Below are 17729 nucleotides of genomic sequence, written 5' to 3' on the forward strand. Positions count from 1 at the left end.
TGATGTTGAGAATACCTCGTAAACGTCCCACCTCTCGTTTTGTCTCGAGAGAAAAAAAATCACTAATGGATTTTCCCTTTCGCATGTGATAAACGATCATTAGCAGCACAGAGCCTTATGTTTACTTATCATTAGCTAGGTTTTTGTTATCATTAACCAGTCACAAAAATAAATATTTCATATTGCTTTACGTTTTACCCTAAGAAACAAGCCCATCACGGCCGAGCGATAATTAACGTTCGCATCGATTTTTTCATTTTCCCGCCCACGTCACCCCAAAATACATGGAATCCTCTGGGTAATTGAGGAAATCCCCCATTCAATAATTTCATCCCACAAAAAACAAATCATCAATTCCTTTAATTAAAAAAAAATAAAAAAATCACAAATCGTAAAAGAAAATCAAGAACATCACATGAATTCAGCGAATCCGTACATTTTCGATGCATATCTCCGAATCTAAGAAAAATAGCGAAAATTTCATGAATTCCTTTTTTGCAGCTCTCGATTCGCGCAACAAATTAGCTTTTGACGAAAATTTCGTTATCTCCCTTAGATTCGGAGATTTTCCAAGAAAACTCGACTCGAAAATCGAGTCGTTACTCTGTACCTGGAGTATTTTTTATTGAAAAAATTTTGACGGTTTAAAATAATAAAAAAATATGTACCGAATTTTTTTCTCGTCACTGGGACGTCCTCAACCCCCACCACCCCCCATTTTCATATTCCTCGCATATTAAACAGAAATATTGACGCGTGAAATTTATCGACAAAGAATCCCTGATGCATGTTATGCTGGTTGTCACAATATTTTCTGCCACTTCAACACCTCATCCCTTTCCCGAGTGTACACAAATATTTTTGTACCATACGTGGTGAACGATATCAATGGTGATATGCAATAGACAATTTTTTGTTTCATTTCTCCAAATGCTTTTTTTCCTGAAAACAAAAATACGACATAAAGAATCGGTCAGTAAATCCATATTAACGCGAAATAAAAATATTTTTACAAAAACCCGAGAGTTTTTTTATTTAAAAACCGACGGTTCGGAGATTTCAAACGACAAAAAAATTCTGGACAATCAATCACTCCAATTTTTTAATCAGATTTGTTGTTTAAATAAAACAATTACTTTTGGAATTATTATTTTCAGTGATAATGGTTGAATAATTCAGAGAATCAATTTGAATTTTTTCCCCTCAATTTCTCATCTCCAAAGTGAAAATTCTCAATTCCGGGATCTCTCTCTTCGAAGGGGAGAAAAATATTTCGGAGTGGATCTTCTGGGATTCCCCTGGTCGTCCGCAAATCACTAGAAACTTGCGTCACCCGAAGAACAACTCGTAGTTTCATCCGAGAAAGCCAAACTTCCGTGTCCCCCGATTAATCCAGAAATTCCCAAGGTCTCAGCTATTCTCCAACAGTAACAGCCCTTATTTTCCCTCTGAGTGCCGACATTACGACGTCATCTCCGTCGGTCAGCCGTTGCTCCGTTCAAAGGGCGAAAAATTCCATAAAAACCGGTGCCCGACGCTGAAAGTCCGGTGTCCGGTTGTCTCCATTTTTGGAGGTGAATTTATAAATATTTGAGCGATATTCAATTCATGATGGACCTGATCAGGTCCACGGTGAGGGTTTTTTGTGTCAGAAGGCCGTGTCCAGGGCAGCCATCGATGTGGAAATCTCAGGATCGGCCCGACACGCGTCCAAAAATTCCGTCAAGGTCACAACGCCGTCCTTATTCTCGTCCATTTTCTGAAAAATACCAAAATATTACCTCCGAAATGTTTATTCATAATTCCATCCACCATTGGCTCTTTTAATTATTATTAAAAAATCATAATTAATATGACCAGAAATTTTAATTGAACCATTTATTAATAGAAAAATTCTGTCTCACAATTAAATCATAGAATTCGCGCAAATTAGATCATTCTATCAATTATCATTAAAAAAACATAATGAAGATTAATTGAAACTTAAACAATATCATTCCCTAATGAAAAAAATTCTTTCTCATAATTAAATCCTAGCATTAACTCCAATAAAAATTATCTGAGATGAAACTACAATCAATTAATTAAAATTCCTTAACAATTCGCACCGCAATTTTATTCTAAAAAAGAAGAAAATTGTTTTCAACTTCAATTCATAATTTAATCCCCAACAAATTGTTCATAAATAAAAAAAAATGGGAATGACTAAAAAAAAAAGAATTACTCCTTCGAATGAATTCCAAAAATAGATCTCTATAATTCAGGATAAATGTCTCTTCTCACCGGGATTCCCCAATTAATTAAAAATCCGAAAAATTTCACCCCCAAAATTTCAGCACCCGGGAATTATACCCCACCCCATTAATTCCCCAACGAAAATAAACCCGGAGGCTTGGCCTCGATTTCTCCCACAACACCATCACCAGAGCCCCCAAAAGGCCGCAATTATCAGTCTAGAAAAGCCCCAAAGAACAAAACCAACACTAAGAATTTAAAATCTCAAACATCCCTGAAACGACACGAGCTGTGACAGATCCCGGTGGAATAAATTAATTCATCCCCGAGCTGAAAAAACTAAACGAGTGACTGAATATTTCCCTTTTAGCCCATTGGCCCGCCGAATCGATGACGCACATCCTTTTATTCCACTTTTATTTCACATATTCCTTTCATTTTACCCCATTCACCCGCAATATGCGGAATAATTCCGGCTTTCGAGTTCAGAATTACCCGAGACAATAGCACACGTTACGACGCGGTTCGCACTTTTTATTTTCAACATTAAATTTTCAATTAAAACGCGACAACCATTCACTCGGATCTACCCCAGCATTCTTTGACAGAAAAAAAAAAATATGGGATGAATCAATTTTGAATTCTCCAATGAGGAAATGAGATAAAAAAAAAACATTCAATGGATGATGTGAAAATGCATTCGGTTGTTTATTTCCCACTAATTTATTCAGCTTTTCCACATGTTTATTTCGGTTGTATTTTCCGTTTGAAATTTCGCCTGTTGAGGGTAATGAGAGCGTAAAGCCCCATCCCTCATCCCTATTTCACTGGATTTATTGAAACAATGGCGTTTTTAATTAAAATTCTCGTCTAAGTTTGAATGGGCCGGATCCTACGGACTGTGAATCGTAATTTAATTCTCGATGAGTTGATTAATTAGCGGTGATTGCGTTTCGCTCGATTCGACTGAATTTTTTGGAGTAAGAGAATATGACACCCGCATCCATTTTATTTTTCCCCATTTTCATTATTTTACAGTTACACCTGTAATTTTCTATTTAAAATCTCCAGAAAATAATAAAATAACAATCTATTTATTTATTATTTATTAATTATCAATTTATTATTTTTATTTCCATTCAATAATAATAATGAAATAAAAATAATAAAACTAAAAATATTAATTATAACCAATCAATAATCATCTCAAATACGATGAGTTTTAATTATTTAAGCAATCGTTCTTTTGAAAATAATTGTTTATGAAATTTTGTGTATTAATTTGTATTATTAGTAATTTTTGTGGAACGCGCATTCGATAATTAATTGGTGCGATTTAATTGGTGGAGTCCCCTGCTCTCTCATTAACACGTCAGAGATAATTACATGGGCTGGTGTTCGCCGATGGTATTCCAGGCCCATAAACTTTTATCCCCCGGACACATTTATTTTTTCCACCCACCTAGGGCTCTCATCAGGTTTCCACAGGAGCGAAGTTTATTGGATCTCGATGATCCATTGGCTCGCGTATATTCCATTGATGGACATTTAAGTCCAACCGGACGGGAAATAAATTCCACTTCCACGGGTGTTATTCAATTTTGGGGGTGAAACTGACACGGGAATTATTATCCATCGATAAATATTGAGGAAATACTCAAGATAAATTTGAAATTAAATTCACAAGGTGAGGATTTTATTATTTATTTTATTTTTATTTATTTTATTTTATTTTTATTATTTATTTATTTTATTTTTATTAATTAAATTCACAGAATGAGGATTTAGGCAATTAATTTGATTGTTATGTCTCATGTCACTAATTATCGTGAATGATATCTTTGAGGCACAGGACAATGGCTATTGAAACTCAGAAATTTACTCGGGATTCACCGAAACGACTAGACAAACATAACGGCTAACTCAAACTCCTGGAGCACTCGAAACTCGGAAATGCAACTCACACATGTGCCCGATACCTGAGCAACCGCAACGGTAAATACGAGAGCACTTGAGTTTAAACTCAAGTCTGTCATCTTACTGAACCACGTCTCTATTAAACTGAGGTGGGTAACTGACTCTTGGGTTGAGAGCTTTCCAAAAGCACATGCTGAACTTGAATTATTCGATTTTTGTAAATTCATCGTAAATCCGTACGTAATTCCTTCAGTTCCCCTGAGGTAATAGGGCGTCACTGCCTGATAATTACCGACATCTTTTAATAAATAATGTAAAAATATTTGTTGCAGTGCACTGATAGAAGAATTCGGTTGGATGGAGCTGTTGAATTAGGAGCAATTGAATATTTGTTAATAGGCACCGAACGATTGAGTTGAGCGGTGGCATGCTCAGCCAAATGACCACTCGGTAATAGTTACTGAATCATTAATTGACCTGAAAAACAGATTGTTCGCTCATGATTAATCATGATTTGGAATAATATAAAAAATAAAGTAGACTGTGGACAGTATCGTACTGATCCTCACGATAACAATTTCATTTCAGTGCAGATTAGAAGGATCGAATTCCAGTGCATGAAACACTTTTTTAAAGTTATGGCTCTTGATAATTAATTCACACAAAACAATCAAACCAAAAGGCATTACTAAATCCTTCATTTTTGACGAGTGATTTAAAATCGCTTTAGGGTGCACCTCATTCTGATAAAAATGATAATTGAATTGAATGTAGGCGGATGTAGCCGATGATTTTGAATAGACGATATAAACAAGAGGGCGGGTTCCATCAATCGAGATTCGACCAACTATTACCGAATACTCGCGAGTGTCATCAAAACAAAACCGTTGGGTTCCTGCAACTGAATACGAAATCATACTTTATTGAATCAATAATATTTACAGTCACCTCGGACGAATACATATTTGATACAAGCGGATCGAAAGAAGATTCAACTCATTTCATTGGGTAACATCAACCGAATTCTTTTATCACAGCAACATCTGGATGATCCTAAAAATTCATACCTGAAACATACGATCCACTTTCTTGCGGACCCCTTCATGGTCCATATTGGGATCGGAGAATTTTCCCATCAGCTCGTAAACAGCAGTCACGATATCAGTCATTTCGTCGCGTGTGATGGCCCCATCACCGTTGATATCGTACAGCGAAAATGTCCACCGTAATTTCTCATCCATGGATCCCCTCGACAAAATGCTCAACCCCGTTACAAAATCCTGAAAAAAAAAATCCCCCAAGTTACAGCCCCCATTCAACACATTTATCCCCCCAAAAAAAACATCATATTTTCGCAGAGAAAAAAAATTCTAGAATTATTATCCGCTTATCTAGAAACGCTCTCTCTGAAAAATTAACGCGCCCGTTCATTGGAGTCTCGTTTAATGTCCACACGGTAATCTCCCAACTTTCTGCCATGAAAAGATAAAGACTACATTCTCTCAACATTACCGGTACGATATTCTGAATTCCCGAGTGCTTTATAGTGTTGATCTTATCTAAAACGTTCCTGGCCATGACTCTTGGAGTTGCATAATGCGAAAACAACACAATGCGCAACTCCGAATTACCGAGGCTTTCATTACATTGCAGTTGGTGTTTTTATTTACCCAAGCCATCACAGTATTCCGAAAAGCCAACTCCAAAGACAGTGGAATAACATTTCGCTCTTCCAAAAGTCGAATTAAACGCGCGAACTTCGTGTATTGATCAACAGGAATCACCCGAGATAAAATTACCATTACGTTCCCTTAATCAGTCTTGTAATTACGGTTATATCTTAATTGTTTAATTAAAGGTGCAATCGATTCCCAATTGTGAACTGTCATCAAAGTGTTTGGAGTGGTCGTCGATGTCCAGCAATTGCCGCGCCATCTGCTCCCTCAAGATTTGAACTTTCGCGGTTGCCCCAGGGGGAATCCCCTATGACACTCGCCCAGATGATCATCAAAATGCCGGTTCAATTGCGGATGGACTCAGTCCTCCGGTAATGGACCCGCAAAAGGTGAATTACTAACTGGTGGTGTCTCTGTTGGAATTATTATGCAAATTTTCGGAATTCAGTTACCGGAAGAGAGAGAATTCTGGGGTCTCAGAGTGGAAACTGGCGAGATCGTGGACAATGGATCCATTTGACACCTGGTGAATGGCCGGAATGACAGCCCCAACGGATTATATCGCATGAGAATTTTAAAAGCATTCCGACAAAAAACGGACAGGTTTGACGTACGACGAGAAATTTCCACATAAAAAAATTGATGATCAGAGTGATAACTTTTATTATTATACATCTCATCGTGCGCGTGATGCCTTCCGAGCATGAAACACTTCCAAATTTAATCCAATTTTTGTTTAATTCTCCTGAAATGCAGCATTTGGCTCGGCCGAGTTAATCGCGAAGCACTTGAAAGCCAAAAAAAAAAACAATAACACCGCAGAGATAAATATCCTCCGGCATTCCCTAAAAGCCCACACTAGTCAGAACCCGGAATGCCTCTCCCCATCGCCATCTGCGCTGTTTAATATGCATCAGCAATGATGGAAACAAAATAAAACGAGGAAAGCTAAATTACGAATACAGTTGGAAAAAAAAAATAATTCAAAAAGTATTATAAAAATTTCAGGTATCCACGGGAGTCTGCCTCTGAGCCATCATTTTTCAGTTATTCTCCAGAGTTTTCGGGGCTCTGGTTCAACCTAAATACATCCACCAAAAACAACTACATCTGTCCTCTTTCTCCTATTCTCTGCATCATTCTGCCGACGCTATTCGCCTTTAACAACCCGATGCCCGAGGCACTTTTATTCTTTTACGTGACTTGGGGCAATTTGTCGCATCAACAGCTCCAGGTTACGTGCTTTTTTTCCAACTGAGGTGGAGTCCTCAGCCCTCAAGTCCTGTCTCCATGACATTCTCTAACAATGCCCCCAGAAGATGCGAGTGGAGGGTATTAAGTGAATTGAAAAGCTTCTGCTGTAATCAATCGTTGTTGTCTCAAGTAAAAGCTGAATTTCTGGAAAAAATTTTGAGGTTGTGACGCACCTAGTTCACTGACGCCACCGCCAAGAGGCGCAGCTAATGTTTTCTGTCAGTCAAAGATTGATAAGTTTTTAGATAATTCTTGCCGTTTCACGACTTTAATTTTCTCATTCTAGGGATGGCTTCATTAAAAATCTTAAATGGGTCAGACTGGAGTTGAGAAGACCGCAGACAGATTCCCAGAGCTAGCCACAAACCGTGAGTGGTGGGTAATCCACTGCCATCACCAGAATTCAGTTCATCAGTCGAGTGTTTCAAACCTACAAATTACCATAAATTTAATTTTAATTATTCCCCGGTTTCTCCTTCGAGTCGAGCCGCCAGAGACAAGTGCATTTTCCACTTTCTCGAATTTTTCTCACAAATTATCAATCGACACTATCAATTTCTCAATTAATTGCCAGAGACATCCAGACACCGTCGGGTAATGAGATCGCGGTTAATCAATTTGGTGGAATAACCGGTGACGAGACATGAACGTGAAATTTCCGACGTGAACACGATGAAACGGTCATGTTCGCGTTAAAGGCATTCCTCCGTGATGCGGAAAGTTTAGATTTCAGGATGTAAGTAAGATTAAGCGGTTCAGGGTGGCGATATATGCTGGGGTTTAGGGATTCAACTGAAATTTATACAACGTTCAAGGCTTCCCACGCCCTTTCATCCTCAACTTCCCTTTTCTCCCCATTCTGCACGTGCCGTTACCAGAATCTTTACCTCCACTTTTCCTCATGTTTTTTTAACAGCTCGTTGCATACCTATTGCACTCTGAACCGCAAATATAAATGGAAACTAGGGGGTAATCGCGTATTTCTAGCTGTTTGCATTGGTAAATAAAATATTCGAGTGTTCGAAAGAATTCTATTAAAAATTTTATGCGCGCCGGGGGCGCCTCTTGTGGTGGCGTCCCTGTACCATGATTATCATAACCCCTCATGCTCACGGGAAATTTAATTGATGAATAATGTATAATTAATCTTCATTCATTTTAAAATCTGGAACATTCTCTTTAAGATGCTCTTTAAGGTATTTTTATCTTAATGCGAGTGGTGTAAATACAAAACCATTTCTTCCGGTGGAATGTTGCCATTATCTCCGGCACATGCATCGTGAAACTCAGTCTTAATTGACAGCGTTAATTGCTGACTGAGCCGGGGGTATATCCCCCGGCTTTTGTAAACTTTCTCGAAAATCCTCTCCCCCCTTTCCGATTAGAAGACGCATGACAAGTTGGTGAACATCAGCGATGCCACTGGTATTCCCAGATATCCACCGAATTGAGTTAAGAACTTGGCTTTCACGACACGGGTCCTCACCCTATTCTCGGTTTATCCCCAACTCGTTCATCCCCCATCTGACTACCCGATGTAATTCTATCTTAAATTTTCATCATCGAAATGAACTACATCATCCCAAAATACTGGTGGATGAAAAGTTTATTTAAACTTTGCGTCGAAAATTGCATGAGGTACGTCGAGGGACTCGGGCAATGCTCGGGGATTGGTTTACACCCGTGGATCTGGGTCAGGAAATGATACCGGGGATTCCCCTTCGTGTTTTATACAGCGACAAACAATGCCACCAGCATCCACTTGACAATTGCTTTATCACGATTGTTCAGTGTCTCAAGTCCATTTTGCTGCATCAAGTGGTAGAAATCGCATTCTATACTTCACCGGTCCTGAACCTGAGACACGAGAGAGTGAAACTGAGACTTTTGGGATTCTTCGAACAAGTAATTCTAGGTAATTCCTGGGAGAGAGAGACAGTCTTTGTTTTCAGCCTCTATTTTACTCTGAATTTGTGAACACCAGCTCCGCCACGCGGTGGCGTCACTGCACTAAACAGCCTATAACCCCCAAAAACGGTATTATCATTCAGGAGTCGGTCCCTAATGTTTATTCAACGACGAACAACAACGATTTTAACCCCGAATCCTGAGTAAACGTTGACAAGAGTCGTGCAATCAGTGCCTCCATAGAGTCAACACTATTCGCACGAACCAAGGACTAGATACTGCTGAATGTTTACGCCAGCTGCAACCCCATCTCCGTATTTGCGAAAGCTCCCTCAACCCTGTGTGTCATCTACTCGTTCAACGTTGAATATGAACACTGGAGCCGGTGAATCAGTGCATTAGCACGAGCTGATTGACGAAGACAACAGGCATCTCCAGTTCCTCATTTTCCCTCTAAAAATCTCTCTCAACTTAAAACTCAAAAGTCAGATCAATCCATCCAGGACTTCTTGCCCCATAAAAAAATCGTGAATCCTTTGTGCTCACGAGAGTACAATTCTTTTTTTTTTTTCATTTCCAAGACTAGAATTGAGTTGCATAAGGTGCGATAAGCGAGCGCCTTTTCCCGTAATTTCCGTCGGTTGGAGATTGACTCCTGGGTTTGACCTTCACCGATAAAAAAGAAAATTGAAGACCGGAGGAACTGCCGAGGAAATTGCCAACTCCCCGCAGGAGGGTGGGATTATCAATGGAGGTGGAATAAAAAGTAGTTGGAGTATAAAAGATTCTTGATGTGGAATATAATTGAAAAGTTTTGCGGAGGCGTCCAAGCGTTTTGAGGTCGAGTACTTTAATGAAGGTTCTAATGACTGATACCTTCTGAGTGAGCACAGAATATCAACAATAATCAGACTGCGGCCCGAGGGTTCGATCCAGTTCATTACCAGAGATCCGCTATCTAATATTAGCACTCCTAATTGAAATACTGAGCAATATCTTGATATTTCGAAGTCATCCACACCCGAAAAAAAATTCCCTTGGCATTTCTCAACGGATATTCACGGACGATATGATTTTTGAGAGTCCATCAGCCACCGGTTTATCACGTGTCATAAACCGTGAAATGGTACGATAATGATCCATCATTTGTTCGGATGATGAGCGAGGCAATTATAAATAATGGGCAGAAGTCATTGGAGTCACTCTACCTTGATGGCTCGTACGAAATACAAAAAAACAATTATCTCTCAGTCCTTCGTACGAAATTCAGTGTAAATAACGCTTTGTACCGATGCTCTCACTCAATTTTCCGGAGCTCTCGTAATTGGAGTGTACGAACAGGGTACACATCAACTTCCAACAATGAACCCCTCTGAAAAAAAAAGCCGAAGGTTCATTGAATCGAGTTAATCGGTGACAGGAGTTTCGGGGTTGATCCCTGAAAAAAAAAGAAAATTGATTTCCAAATGTTGGAAATTGGAGAGTCCGCTGCACTGATTTGTCCTATCGATTGAAGGAACGAGGCAGTGGAAATTCCACTGGAGTCCGATAATTTTTTATTATAATTCTCAATTAAGACGTGGCACGTCTCAAAACGGATTTTCTTGTTAGCTGCGTCGGTCCGAGACCTCATCATTGATCAATCGGAGTTAATTACTGCTGATTAGGATTAATGGTGAGGCGAATGAAGAAGCGAGGGGATCGAACGTGTGGAGTCATGACTAGACTTTCCGTCTACGAATACAAATTGAGGAAGAGAGGAGAAAGACTAATGGTATTAGAGGAGTTTCCGGAAGTTTAGGATGTGGAAGACTCGGGGGAGAACGGCGATATATCGTGTCGCGATATTTTCCGATTCGCTTCGAAAAGTTGATATTGTCTTTCCTCCGTCGTCTTTTGTATCGAATTTCGGGAATAACGAGATGCGACGTTCGCTGTTTCGAGATGGAATTCTAGATAGTAAAGGAAATGACGAAGGTACTCACTTCAAAACTCAATAATCCACTGTGATCTTGATCTAGCGTGTTGAAGACGTAATGCGCATACTGACTGGTATTTGCTGAAACACAAAGATCATCAATTGGTATTTTTAAAAATTTGGAATTAAAGTTTTTGATGATTTTTTCTATTCGAATGAATTTAGTATAGGGACGCCACCGCCAGGCGGAGTTGGAGTCCACGGGGCTGACGTATTGACATCAAATGAATTCAAATATATTGTCGTGCAGAACCAGAAGGGCGGGTGGATGCTTCAATACTTTGACTCCCGCCTTCACTGCCCCATGAAAATCCATGAAAAATGCATACATCATTCTCAAGCATCGGCCCATAATTTATGGCTGCACATCACGAAAAAAAAAGTGATCGATCGTTCCAGATAATTCGACGTACATAAGAATTTTTGACACGAATCAATCGATCGAGGGCTTCCAGAAGAATCTCTGAGTAATGACTGTCGAAGGATCGTTCGAGAAAATGGCAGGTGGTGAGTATAATTGGAACGTCCGATGGTTCTGCATTAATCAGAAAATCAATTCATTTCAGGTTTTCACTTCCGAGAGAAATCCCCAATAGAATTTAAAAAAAAAAAAACCCTCTCTTGACATATGTGTCACGTGCATGATGCATCGCTCCTCGATCTTCTCGCGATTGTTCTCCATTTATAGGCTGACGTTTTCAATATGTTAGGATACTGCACGCGATATTTGCCGCTCGGTCTCAGCGAAACTAGAATATTACGGTGAGACAGGTGGGAAAAAGAAGTGAAATATTACCGAGGAAAAAAAATTCATCGAAATTTTATGTTAATCGGCTGTCACTGAATATTATCACACATCACTCTAGTACAAAAAAAAAACTACAAAAATCATTTTTGGTGATGCTTTACCCCAAATGCAGACAGTACTCCGCAATTGCAAATATTTTCTCAGGAAGTTTCACTTGAATTTACATTTAAACTTCTGTTCGGCTTCCGGATTCTATGTATCTACCCCGAGATTTCAATTTTTCATTTGATTATGAAAGCAGCCAACGCTCACCAATTCCACTGGGGATTTTCATTTGAAATTATTCCTGGAGACTGAGAAAAATTTCTTGAATAACGCACAGTCCATGAGCATGAACATTTCAGGGAGATTATCCTCGACTGAATGCCCATGCATGAATGATAACGAACTTTAAATAACAATGGGACAGACGCCACAGGGGAATTCTCAAAGAATATTACGAGATAAAAACGGGTTTGCAGAATAATTTGTCACTCGCGGGTTACAATTGTCGTGATTTTTCTGGAATCAGGATGAAATCCTCTGCGCGAGAGTAATCAAAGGGAAATCATCAGAGTCACTCCACGATAAGAGGATTACTCACGGGAGGTACAGGACCTCCGGAAATTCTTAGATAAAACTTTATATTTTCTCCACAGAATGATCGGAAGACCCATAATCCTCAATTAATTTCGGAATACAATTATGGATGAGAGAAAATCGATTGACATTCAGGTTTCAATTTATTCCGGTCTTCGTGGGAAAAATTGAAGTTATTAATTGCTCGGTGAAAGTTTTGGCGGGAGTTGGGGAATTTCGGGAGAGGGGAATGGCGGATTTTCGATGAATAAATTTCGATAAATTTCTTTAGAATGAAAAGCAGAGAAAATTCTCCAGACGTTGAGCTTCATAAATCACTCGAGGCCTCCAACAACACCAGACATTTCCCAGTTTTCAATTTTTTTTTTTTCAGCGGTTGTAAATCGCGGAAGAATAAAGATTCATGGGATTTTCAGAGCCCACACTCACACAGAATTACTCTCCGATAAACTTGACTCTCCACATCTCATTATTGATAACGTCTCGGAGAATTCTCTTTTTCTCGGGGATCCTTCACTTTTATTCCCGTTTGAATTTCCCTGGGGACGTGGCCTCGGCTTGATACTTAATAAGAAAATACTGACTAGTAAAACCGCGGAGACTATCAGACGGCATCTCCCGACATTAGCATCGGCTGTTTCCAATTTTTATTTAAAAATTTAATATCCCATTATTTTCGCTGCACGGGAAAATGCCTGGGTAAAAAAAAATTGTAATCGGAATATTTTGTAATCCAAATTTTAAAAAATTCCCTTCCCTAAAAGCTCATGATATTTTTTCTCAATTCTGTCTAACCCCCGAATATCTACAAATATTTAGTAAAAATGACTATCACATTTTCTGCGGGAAAATTCGAAAAGTCTTATCAAAAACTGTAGATAAGTCGGATTGAACTGATGGAATCGATTCGGATATCGTGAGAAGCGAAAACGTTTTATCGTTCATTGTTATCTGTACTTTGTTCACCCGTTGTCTAAACAAACGCTGACAATAACGTTATTGTTTTCTCAGAGTTGACGGGACTCAATTGAATTTTCCGAGTGGCTGTTTTTTCAGATCAACATCACATCCACCGACTATAATAATTCCTGCACCCCAAGACAAGAAATATTTTCTAAAAAAAAAAATGACAAAATAATTGAGAAAAATTCATAAGTTGCAAAATTGCAATAAAAAATTCCTGATGCACTCGCCAAATTTTTTTTCCCAATTTTGCCAATACCCTAGACACTCAAAATCAATTAATTCCGCTGCTAAATTGTCCCGCCGAATCCGCACCCGTAACATTTGGCGAAGACAATTAAACAAATCATTCCATTATTCCAGTGTTAAACTGAAGAGTCCCCGCAAGCCACTGGTGTACAGAGAGGCTGAATTTAGCTTTAATTAGGGGTAGCCCCGGTAAATATGTTCACCCGCGTGGTTGACTCATTACCGCGAACGTCTAGTCGCTCGAGCTCATCCCAAAGCTTTGTTCTACTTTTCCATGTGACCTCACCCCGTAAATTGATAAACTGCTCCACCCAGGACCCAACATTAACTCCACTCCCCCCAAAAAAATCACAATTTTCAATTACAAAAGTTGATGAGAGAGGAAGAAAAAAGGTTCATCCCCTGCAGACGTAATTCCCGACTCGACTGAAATGAAAACACATTAGAATCGAGTAATCAGCATTAATCCGTTTTTTCTACTACTACCATGTACCATGTGGGCACTGATTGCACTTTTGATTACACCGTCCGCAAAATTCGTGTAATAATCCTACAGATGCGATACCAAAGCGTCACTGTAGATGGCGGGTCGGTACGTTTCTAGTTTAAAAAAATAGGGTGACAGTTACGAGCCTCACCTCATTTTATCCTCCGTTAGTTATGGAATTGTGTCGGGCTGGATGAATAAAAAGAGCAGAGGCGCTCGGAATATTCATGGCAGTCATAAATAGAGGATTATGAAAAAAAGAGAGATAATGATTAAGGCAAGGAATTACTTATGCATTCCTGGGTTACTTTCGGTGAAGGCACACCAGGAATCTCGGGAATGGATGAAATCCAGGGACTCGGAGATTGCAGACGGCTTGCGAAGATGTATCGACGTATTCCATTTACTCAAAAGCCCCTTTGGACACTTTTATTACGTGCCTCTACATCGTAAATATTCGGTTTTACTTCCCTTCGAACCCATACCCCATATTGACCCCATGTTGGCACTGATTTCGACTGGTGTACAATAAAAGGAAGATAAAAGGCTGCCATTTTTTTGGGGCCAGAATCAGTTGTTTCCTTTCAATTTTCTTTGTGGACTCATTATTCAGAAGGAATTTATGGTGTTACGTGTCCCTCTTGGAATTCAATTCTCTTGTCATTCAGTCATCAATCGTAAGAGATCAAAAAGCAGTTCTAGTAACGAATCTCTTTTAAAATAAATATTGTATTAATTCTCTTCGGAGCTCTGGCTAAGACGCACCTGATAATTCCCTTGTAATTAATAAATAATAGTTGAAACATCTCCGAATTTCCGCATTTCACCCCACGACGTACCTCATATAAATAATTTTTTTCACAATAATATCATAAATATCATTAATATAAAAAAATAAAAACAAAAAAATGAAGATAATTATTGAAATAAAATGAGATAAAAGAAATAATGAAGAAATGTTGAGAAGAAGAGATAACAAATACACAAGAATAATTTTCGGTGGAATTCAATAGAATCCGAGATTATCACGGGAGATGACAAATTTATGTCTAGTGACGACACAAAAATATTTCTCACCTCCTTGGGGGAAGAATTGTGAGTAAATGCATTTGAAGGTGTCCTCTCTGACAACACCAGTGGGACACTCGGCCTTGAATCCCCTGTATATTCTTTTCAACTCCGCCTCCGTAAATCTTGTCGCTCTGCAGAGACTTGCCAACGAGTCTGGCCTGTACCTAGGTGTCTGCTCCTCTTCGTACTCCGAGTCTGCGAAATTAAAAAAAAATACATCATAACGTATAAATACGATTTTATGGCGACGAAACACGGGGTAACTGATTCTCTTTATCGTGTCCCAATTTATTATAACCCGAATAGCCAAATCGAGGAAGTTGACGTACAATATGTGGCCTCTGTGATGTTGATGGCAGGTGCGGGCGCACAATTGACGATTTTTCGATAGTAAACCACAGGAGTTGCGACAGTAAACCGTTATAAATACTCGGGAAATATGACAAAGCAACGTTTGTACGTCACGATGAAAATGAAAAGGCATTCCGGGGAAATCTATCCAGTCAATATCACCGAACAACTCGAATATCACCCGCTGTGTTATTGCCTGTGGTGCCGATTATTTATTCTCGTGAAGAATCATTGATCCTGGAGGTGTATTAATCGGGTTATGAAGCCTTCACGTTTAATTCACCACCATTCGCTCCGTCGCATTTGCGATCCCCTGAATCGCACCGTTTTTAATCAACGCGTCCCATTTATTACTTGGAGTCATTAAATACAACATTAAATGGAACACAAACAGTTGGCATTACTGAGCTACGAAATTACCTTATGATATTGAGAAATAATAAATATTGGGACAATTATTTGAGAGCTTTATCGTAATTAGGGTAATTAGGACAAAGTAGGGAAAAAGCGATAATTCGTAAAGAGAAGCAAAAAGCAGAATAGAGTGTTAATTACCTAATGCAAATTTGACGCCTGTCCACGCCTGACGTACGTAGTTAATGAATCTTCTGTACAATGGCCTCGGCGGTCGTTTGGGGGTTATACCCTCTTCCTCGTCCTCCTCCTCGTCGATCTCTTCGGCGCCGGGTGGTGGCCCAACGCCAGTCAATGTACCCACTTGATTTCTTGCACCAAGGATGTTCACGACCTCCCGAAATCCGGGACCAACGCTCTGCAGTCCTGATGGATAATTCGCGGGGGTAACGCCTGAATCCAGACGATATCCGGTGGGAGGTGCTCCACTTCCACCCCCGCGACCTCTGTCACGTCCACGTCCACCTCGACCCCATGCTGCTGAGCTCCCTTATAATCGGACGTGATCATTTTTTTTGGGTATAAATGCGAAAGAATCAATTCCCTGACTAATTGACAACATTTTTTAAATTTTGGGCCAGTGTCCCAATTTTTTTTTTTGCTCCAAACACGTGCACGAACTTCTTGAATCATAATATATGAGTATCTGAGGGTATTTTGCAGTAAAAAAAATTTGGGACACTGTCCCAAAATTTTTGAGAGTCCAAATCATTCTGTAAGTTGTACTAATCATCGGGATTCAGTATCATGTGCTCTGAGAGTGGAAAAATCGCAATCGGAAAAATGGTTCAAATGTGGTCCATCTATGTCGGACATTTGAAGAAGAAAAAAATGGATACCTTGTCGTTTCTTGTAGGAGGGGAGCCCCACCACGGGGCCGCAGCCCCCAGCGCTCCCCGCGACAGAGGAGCTGATGGTTGTGACACCTGATGACCGCCCACCCCGACCGCCACCACTACGTCGTTCGTATTCTCGACGCCGGCAACCGCCGCCGCCCCCTCCACCGCCGCCACCACCACCGCCACCCCCTGCAGACAACAGCACGAAAATCCCAGGGGTACGTCTTCGATTGCTTTTTTTCTTTTCCTGTGTCCTATCTTAATCCTCAAGGCTCGAGATTTATCTCCCCTTTCTCCTCTTTATTTGGGACGGCCTATTATCGCTCGTCTGTTTGCTCCTCTGACCTCTGAAATTATTTCATCCATTAAATTTTTACCGCTCAGAAGGCCTCCTGGCGAACAAAACTCCACAAATTGGGTCAGTGACCCAAAAAAATTACCGAAATCCGCGGAAAATTTTTATACCGATTATTTTATGTGAAGGAGACCGTTACGTCAGTGCAATAATCCGAGCAGTGGATTAAAAAATAAAAATAAAATTGATCGTGAGTTTATTTTATTAGTCCATACATCCCACCGAAATCCACCGTTTTGCCTTTTCCATTAACTTTTTTATTTCCATTATTTTTCGGCTGCATCATCGCCCGACAAGTGGATTTCACCGTTCATTGCCCGAGTGGAAATTGCCTCAGGCCGCCCTGAAGTAGGATCAGTATTTGATCCGGTATTTGTCAGGTTTACCTGATCAGGTGATGTCTGATGAGGAACTGATCAAGTTTTGATCAAGTTACTCGGATCCAAATATTTAAGGTGAATTCAGGTCAGGGTTTGATCTGATCAGCTTGACCTTAATCTGATCAGGTGATACCTGATGAAGAACTGATCAAGTTTTGATCAAGTTACTCTGATCCGAATCATCTAAGGTAGATTACATCGGGTTTTCACCTGATGAGCTTGATCTTAGTCTGATCAGGCCATTCTTGATGAGAAACTCATCAAG

General features: G+C 39.7%; 1 protein-coding gene across 1 annotated transcript; it reads right to left on the minus strand.

Annotated features, from left to right (window-relative positions):
- Window positions 1-1204: 1204 nt before the first annotated feature.
- On the minus strand, window positions 1205-16916 carry LOC105271199 (Kv channel-interacting protein 1; the record flags this gene model as incomplete). Its single annotated transcript, XM_011312580.1, has 6 exons — window positions 1205-1759; window positions 5220-5432; window positions 10976-11049; window positions 15132-15320; window positions 16032-16379; window positions 16730-16916. Coding segments are annotated over 6 exons (1122 nt in total), but the record flags the coding sequence as incomplete, so codon positions are not given.
- Window positions 16917-17729: the final 813 nt, after the last annotated feature.

Source organism: Fopius arisanus, unplaced genomic scaffold (genome assembly GCF_000806365.1).
Source record: "Fopius arisanus strain USDA-PBARC FA_bdor unplaced genomic scaffold, ASM80636v1 scaffold00104, whole genome shotgun sequence".
Taxonomy (NCBI): domain Eukaryota; kingdom Metazoa; phylum Arthropoda; class Insecta; order Hymenoptera; family Braconidae; genus Fopius; species Fopius arisanus.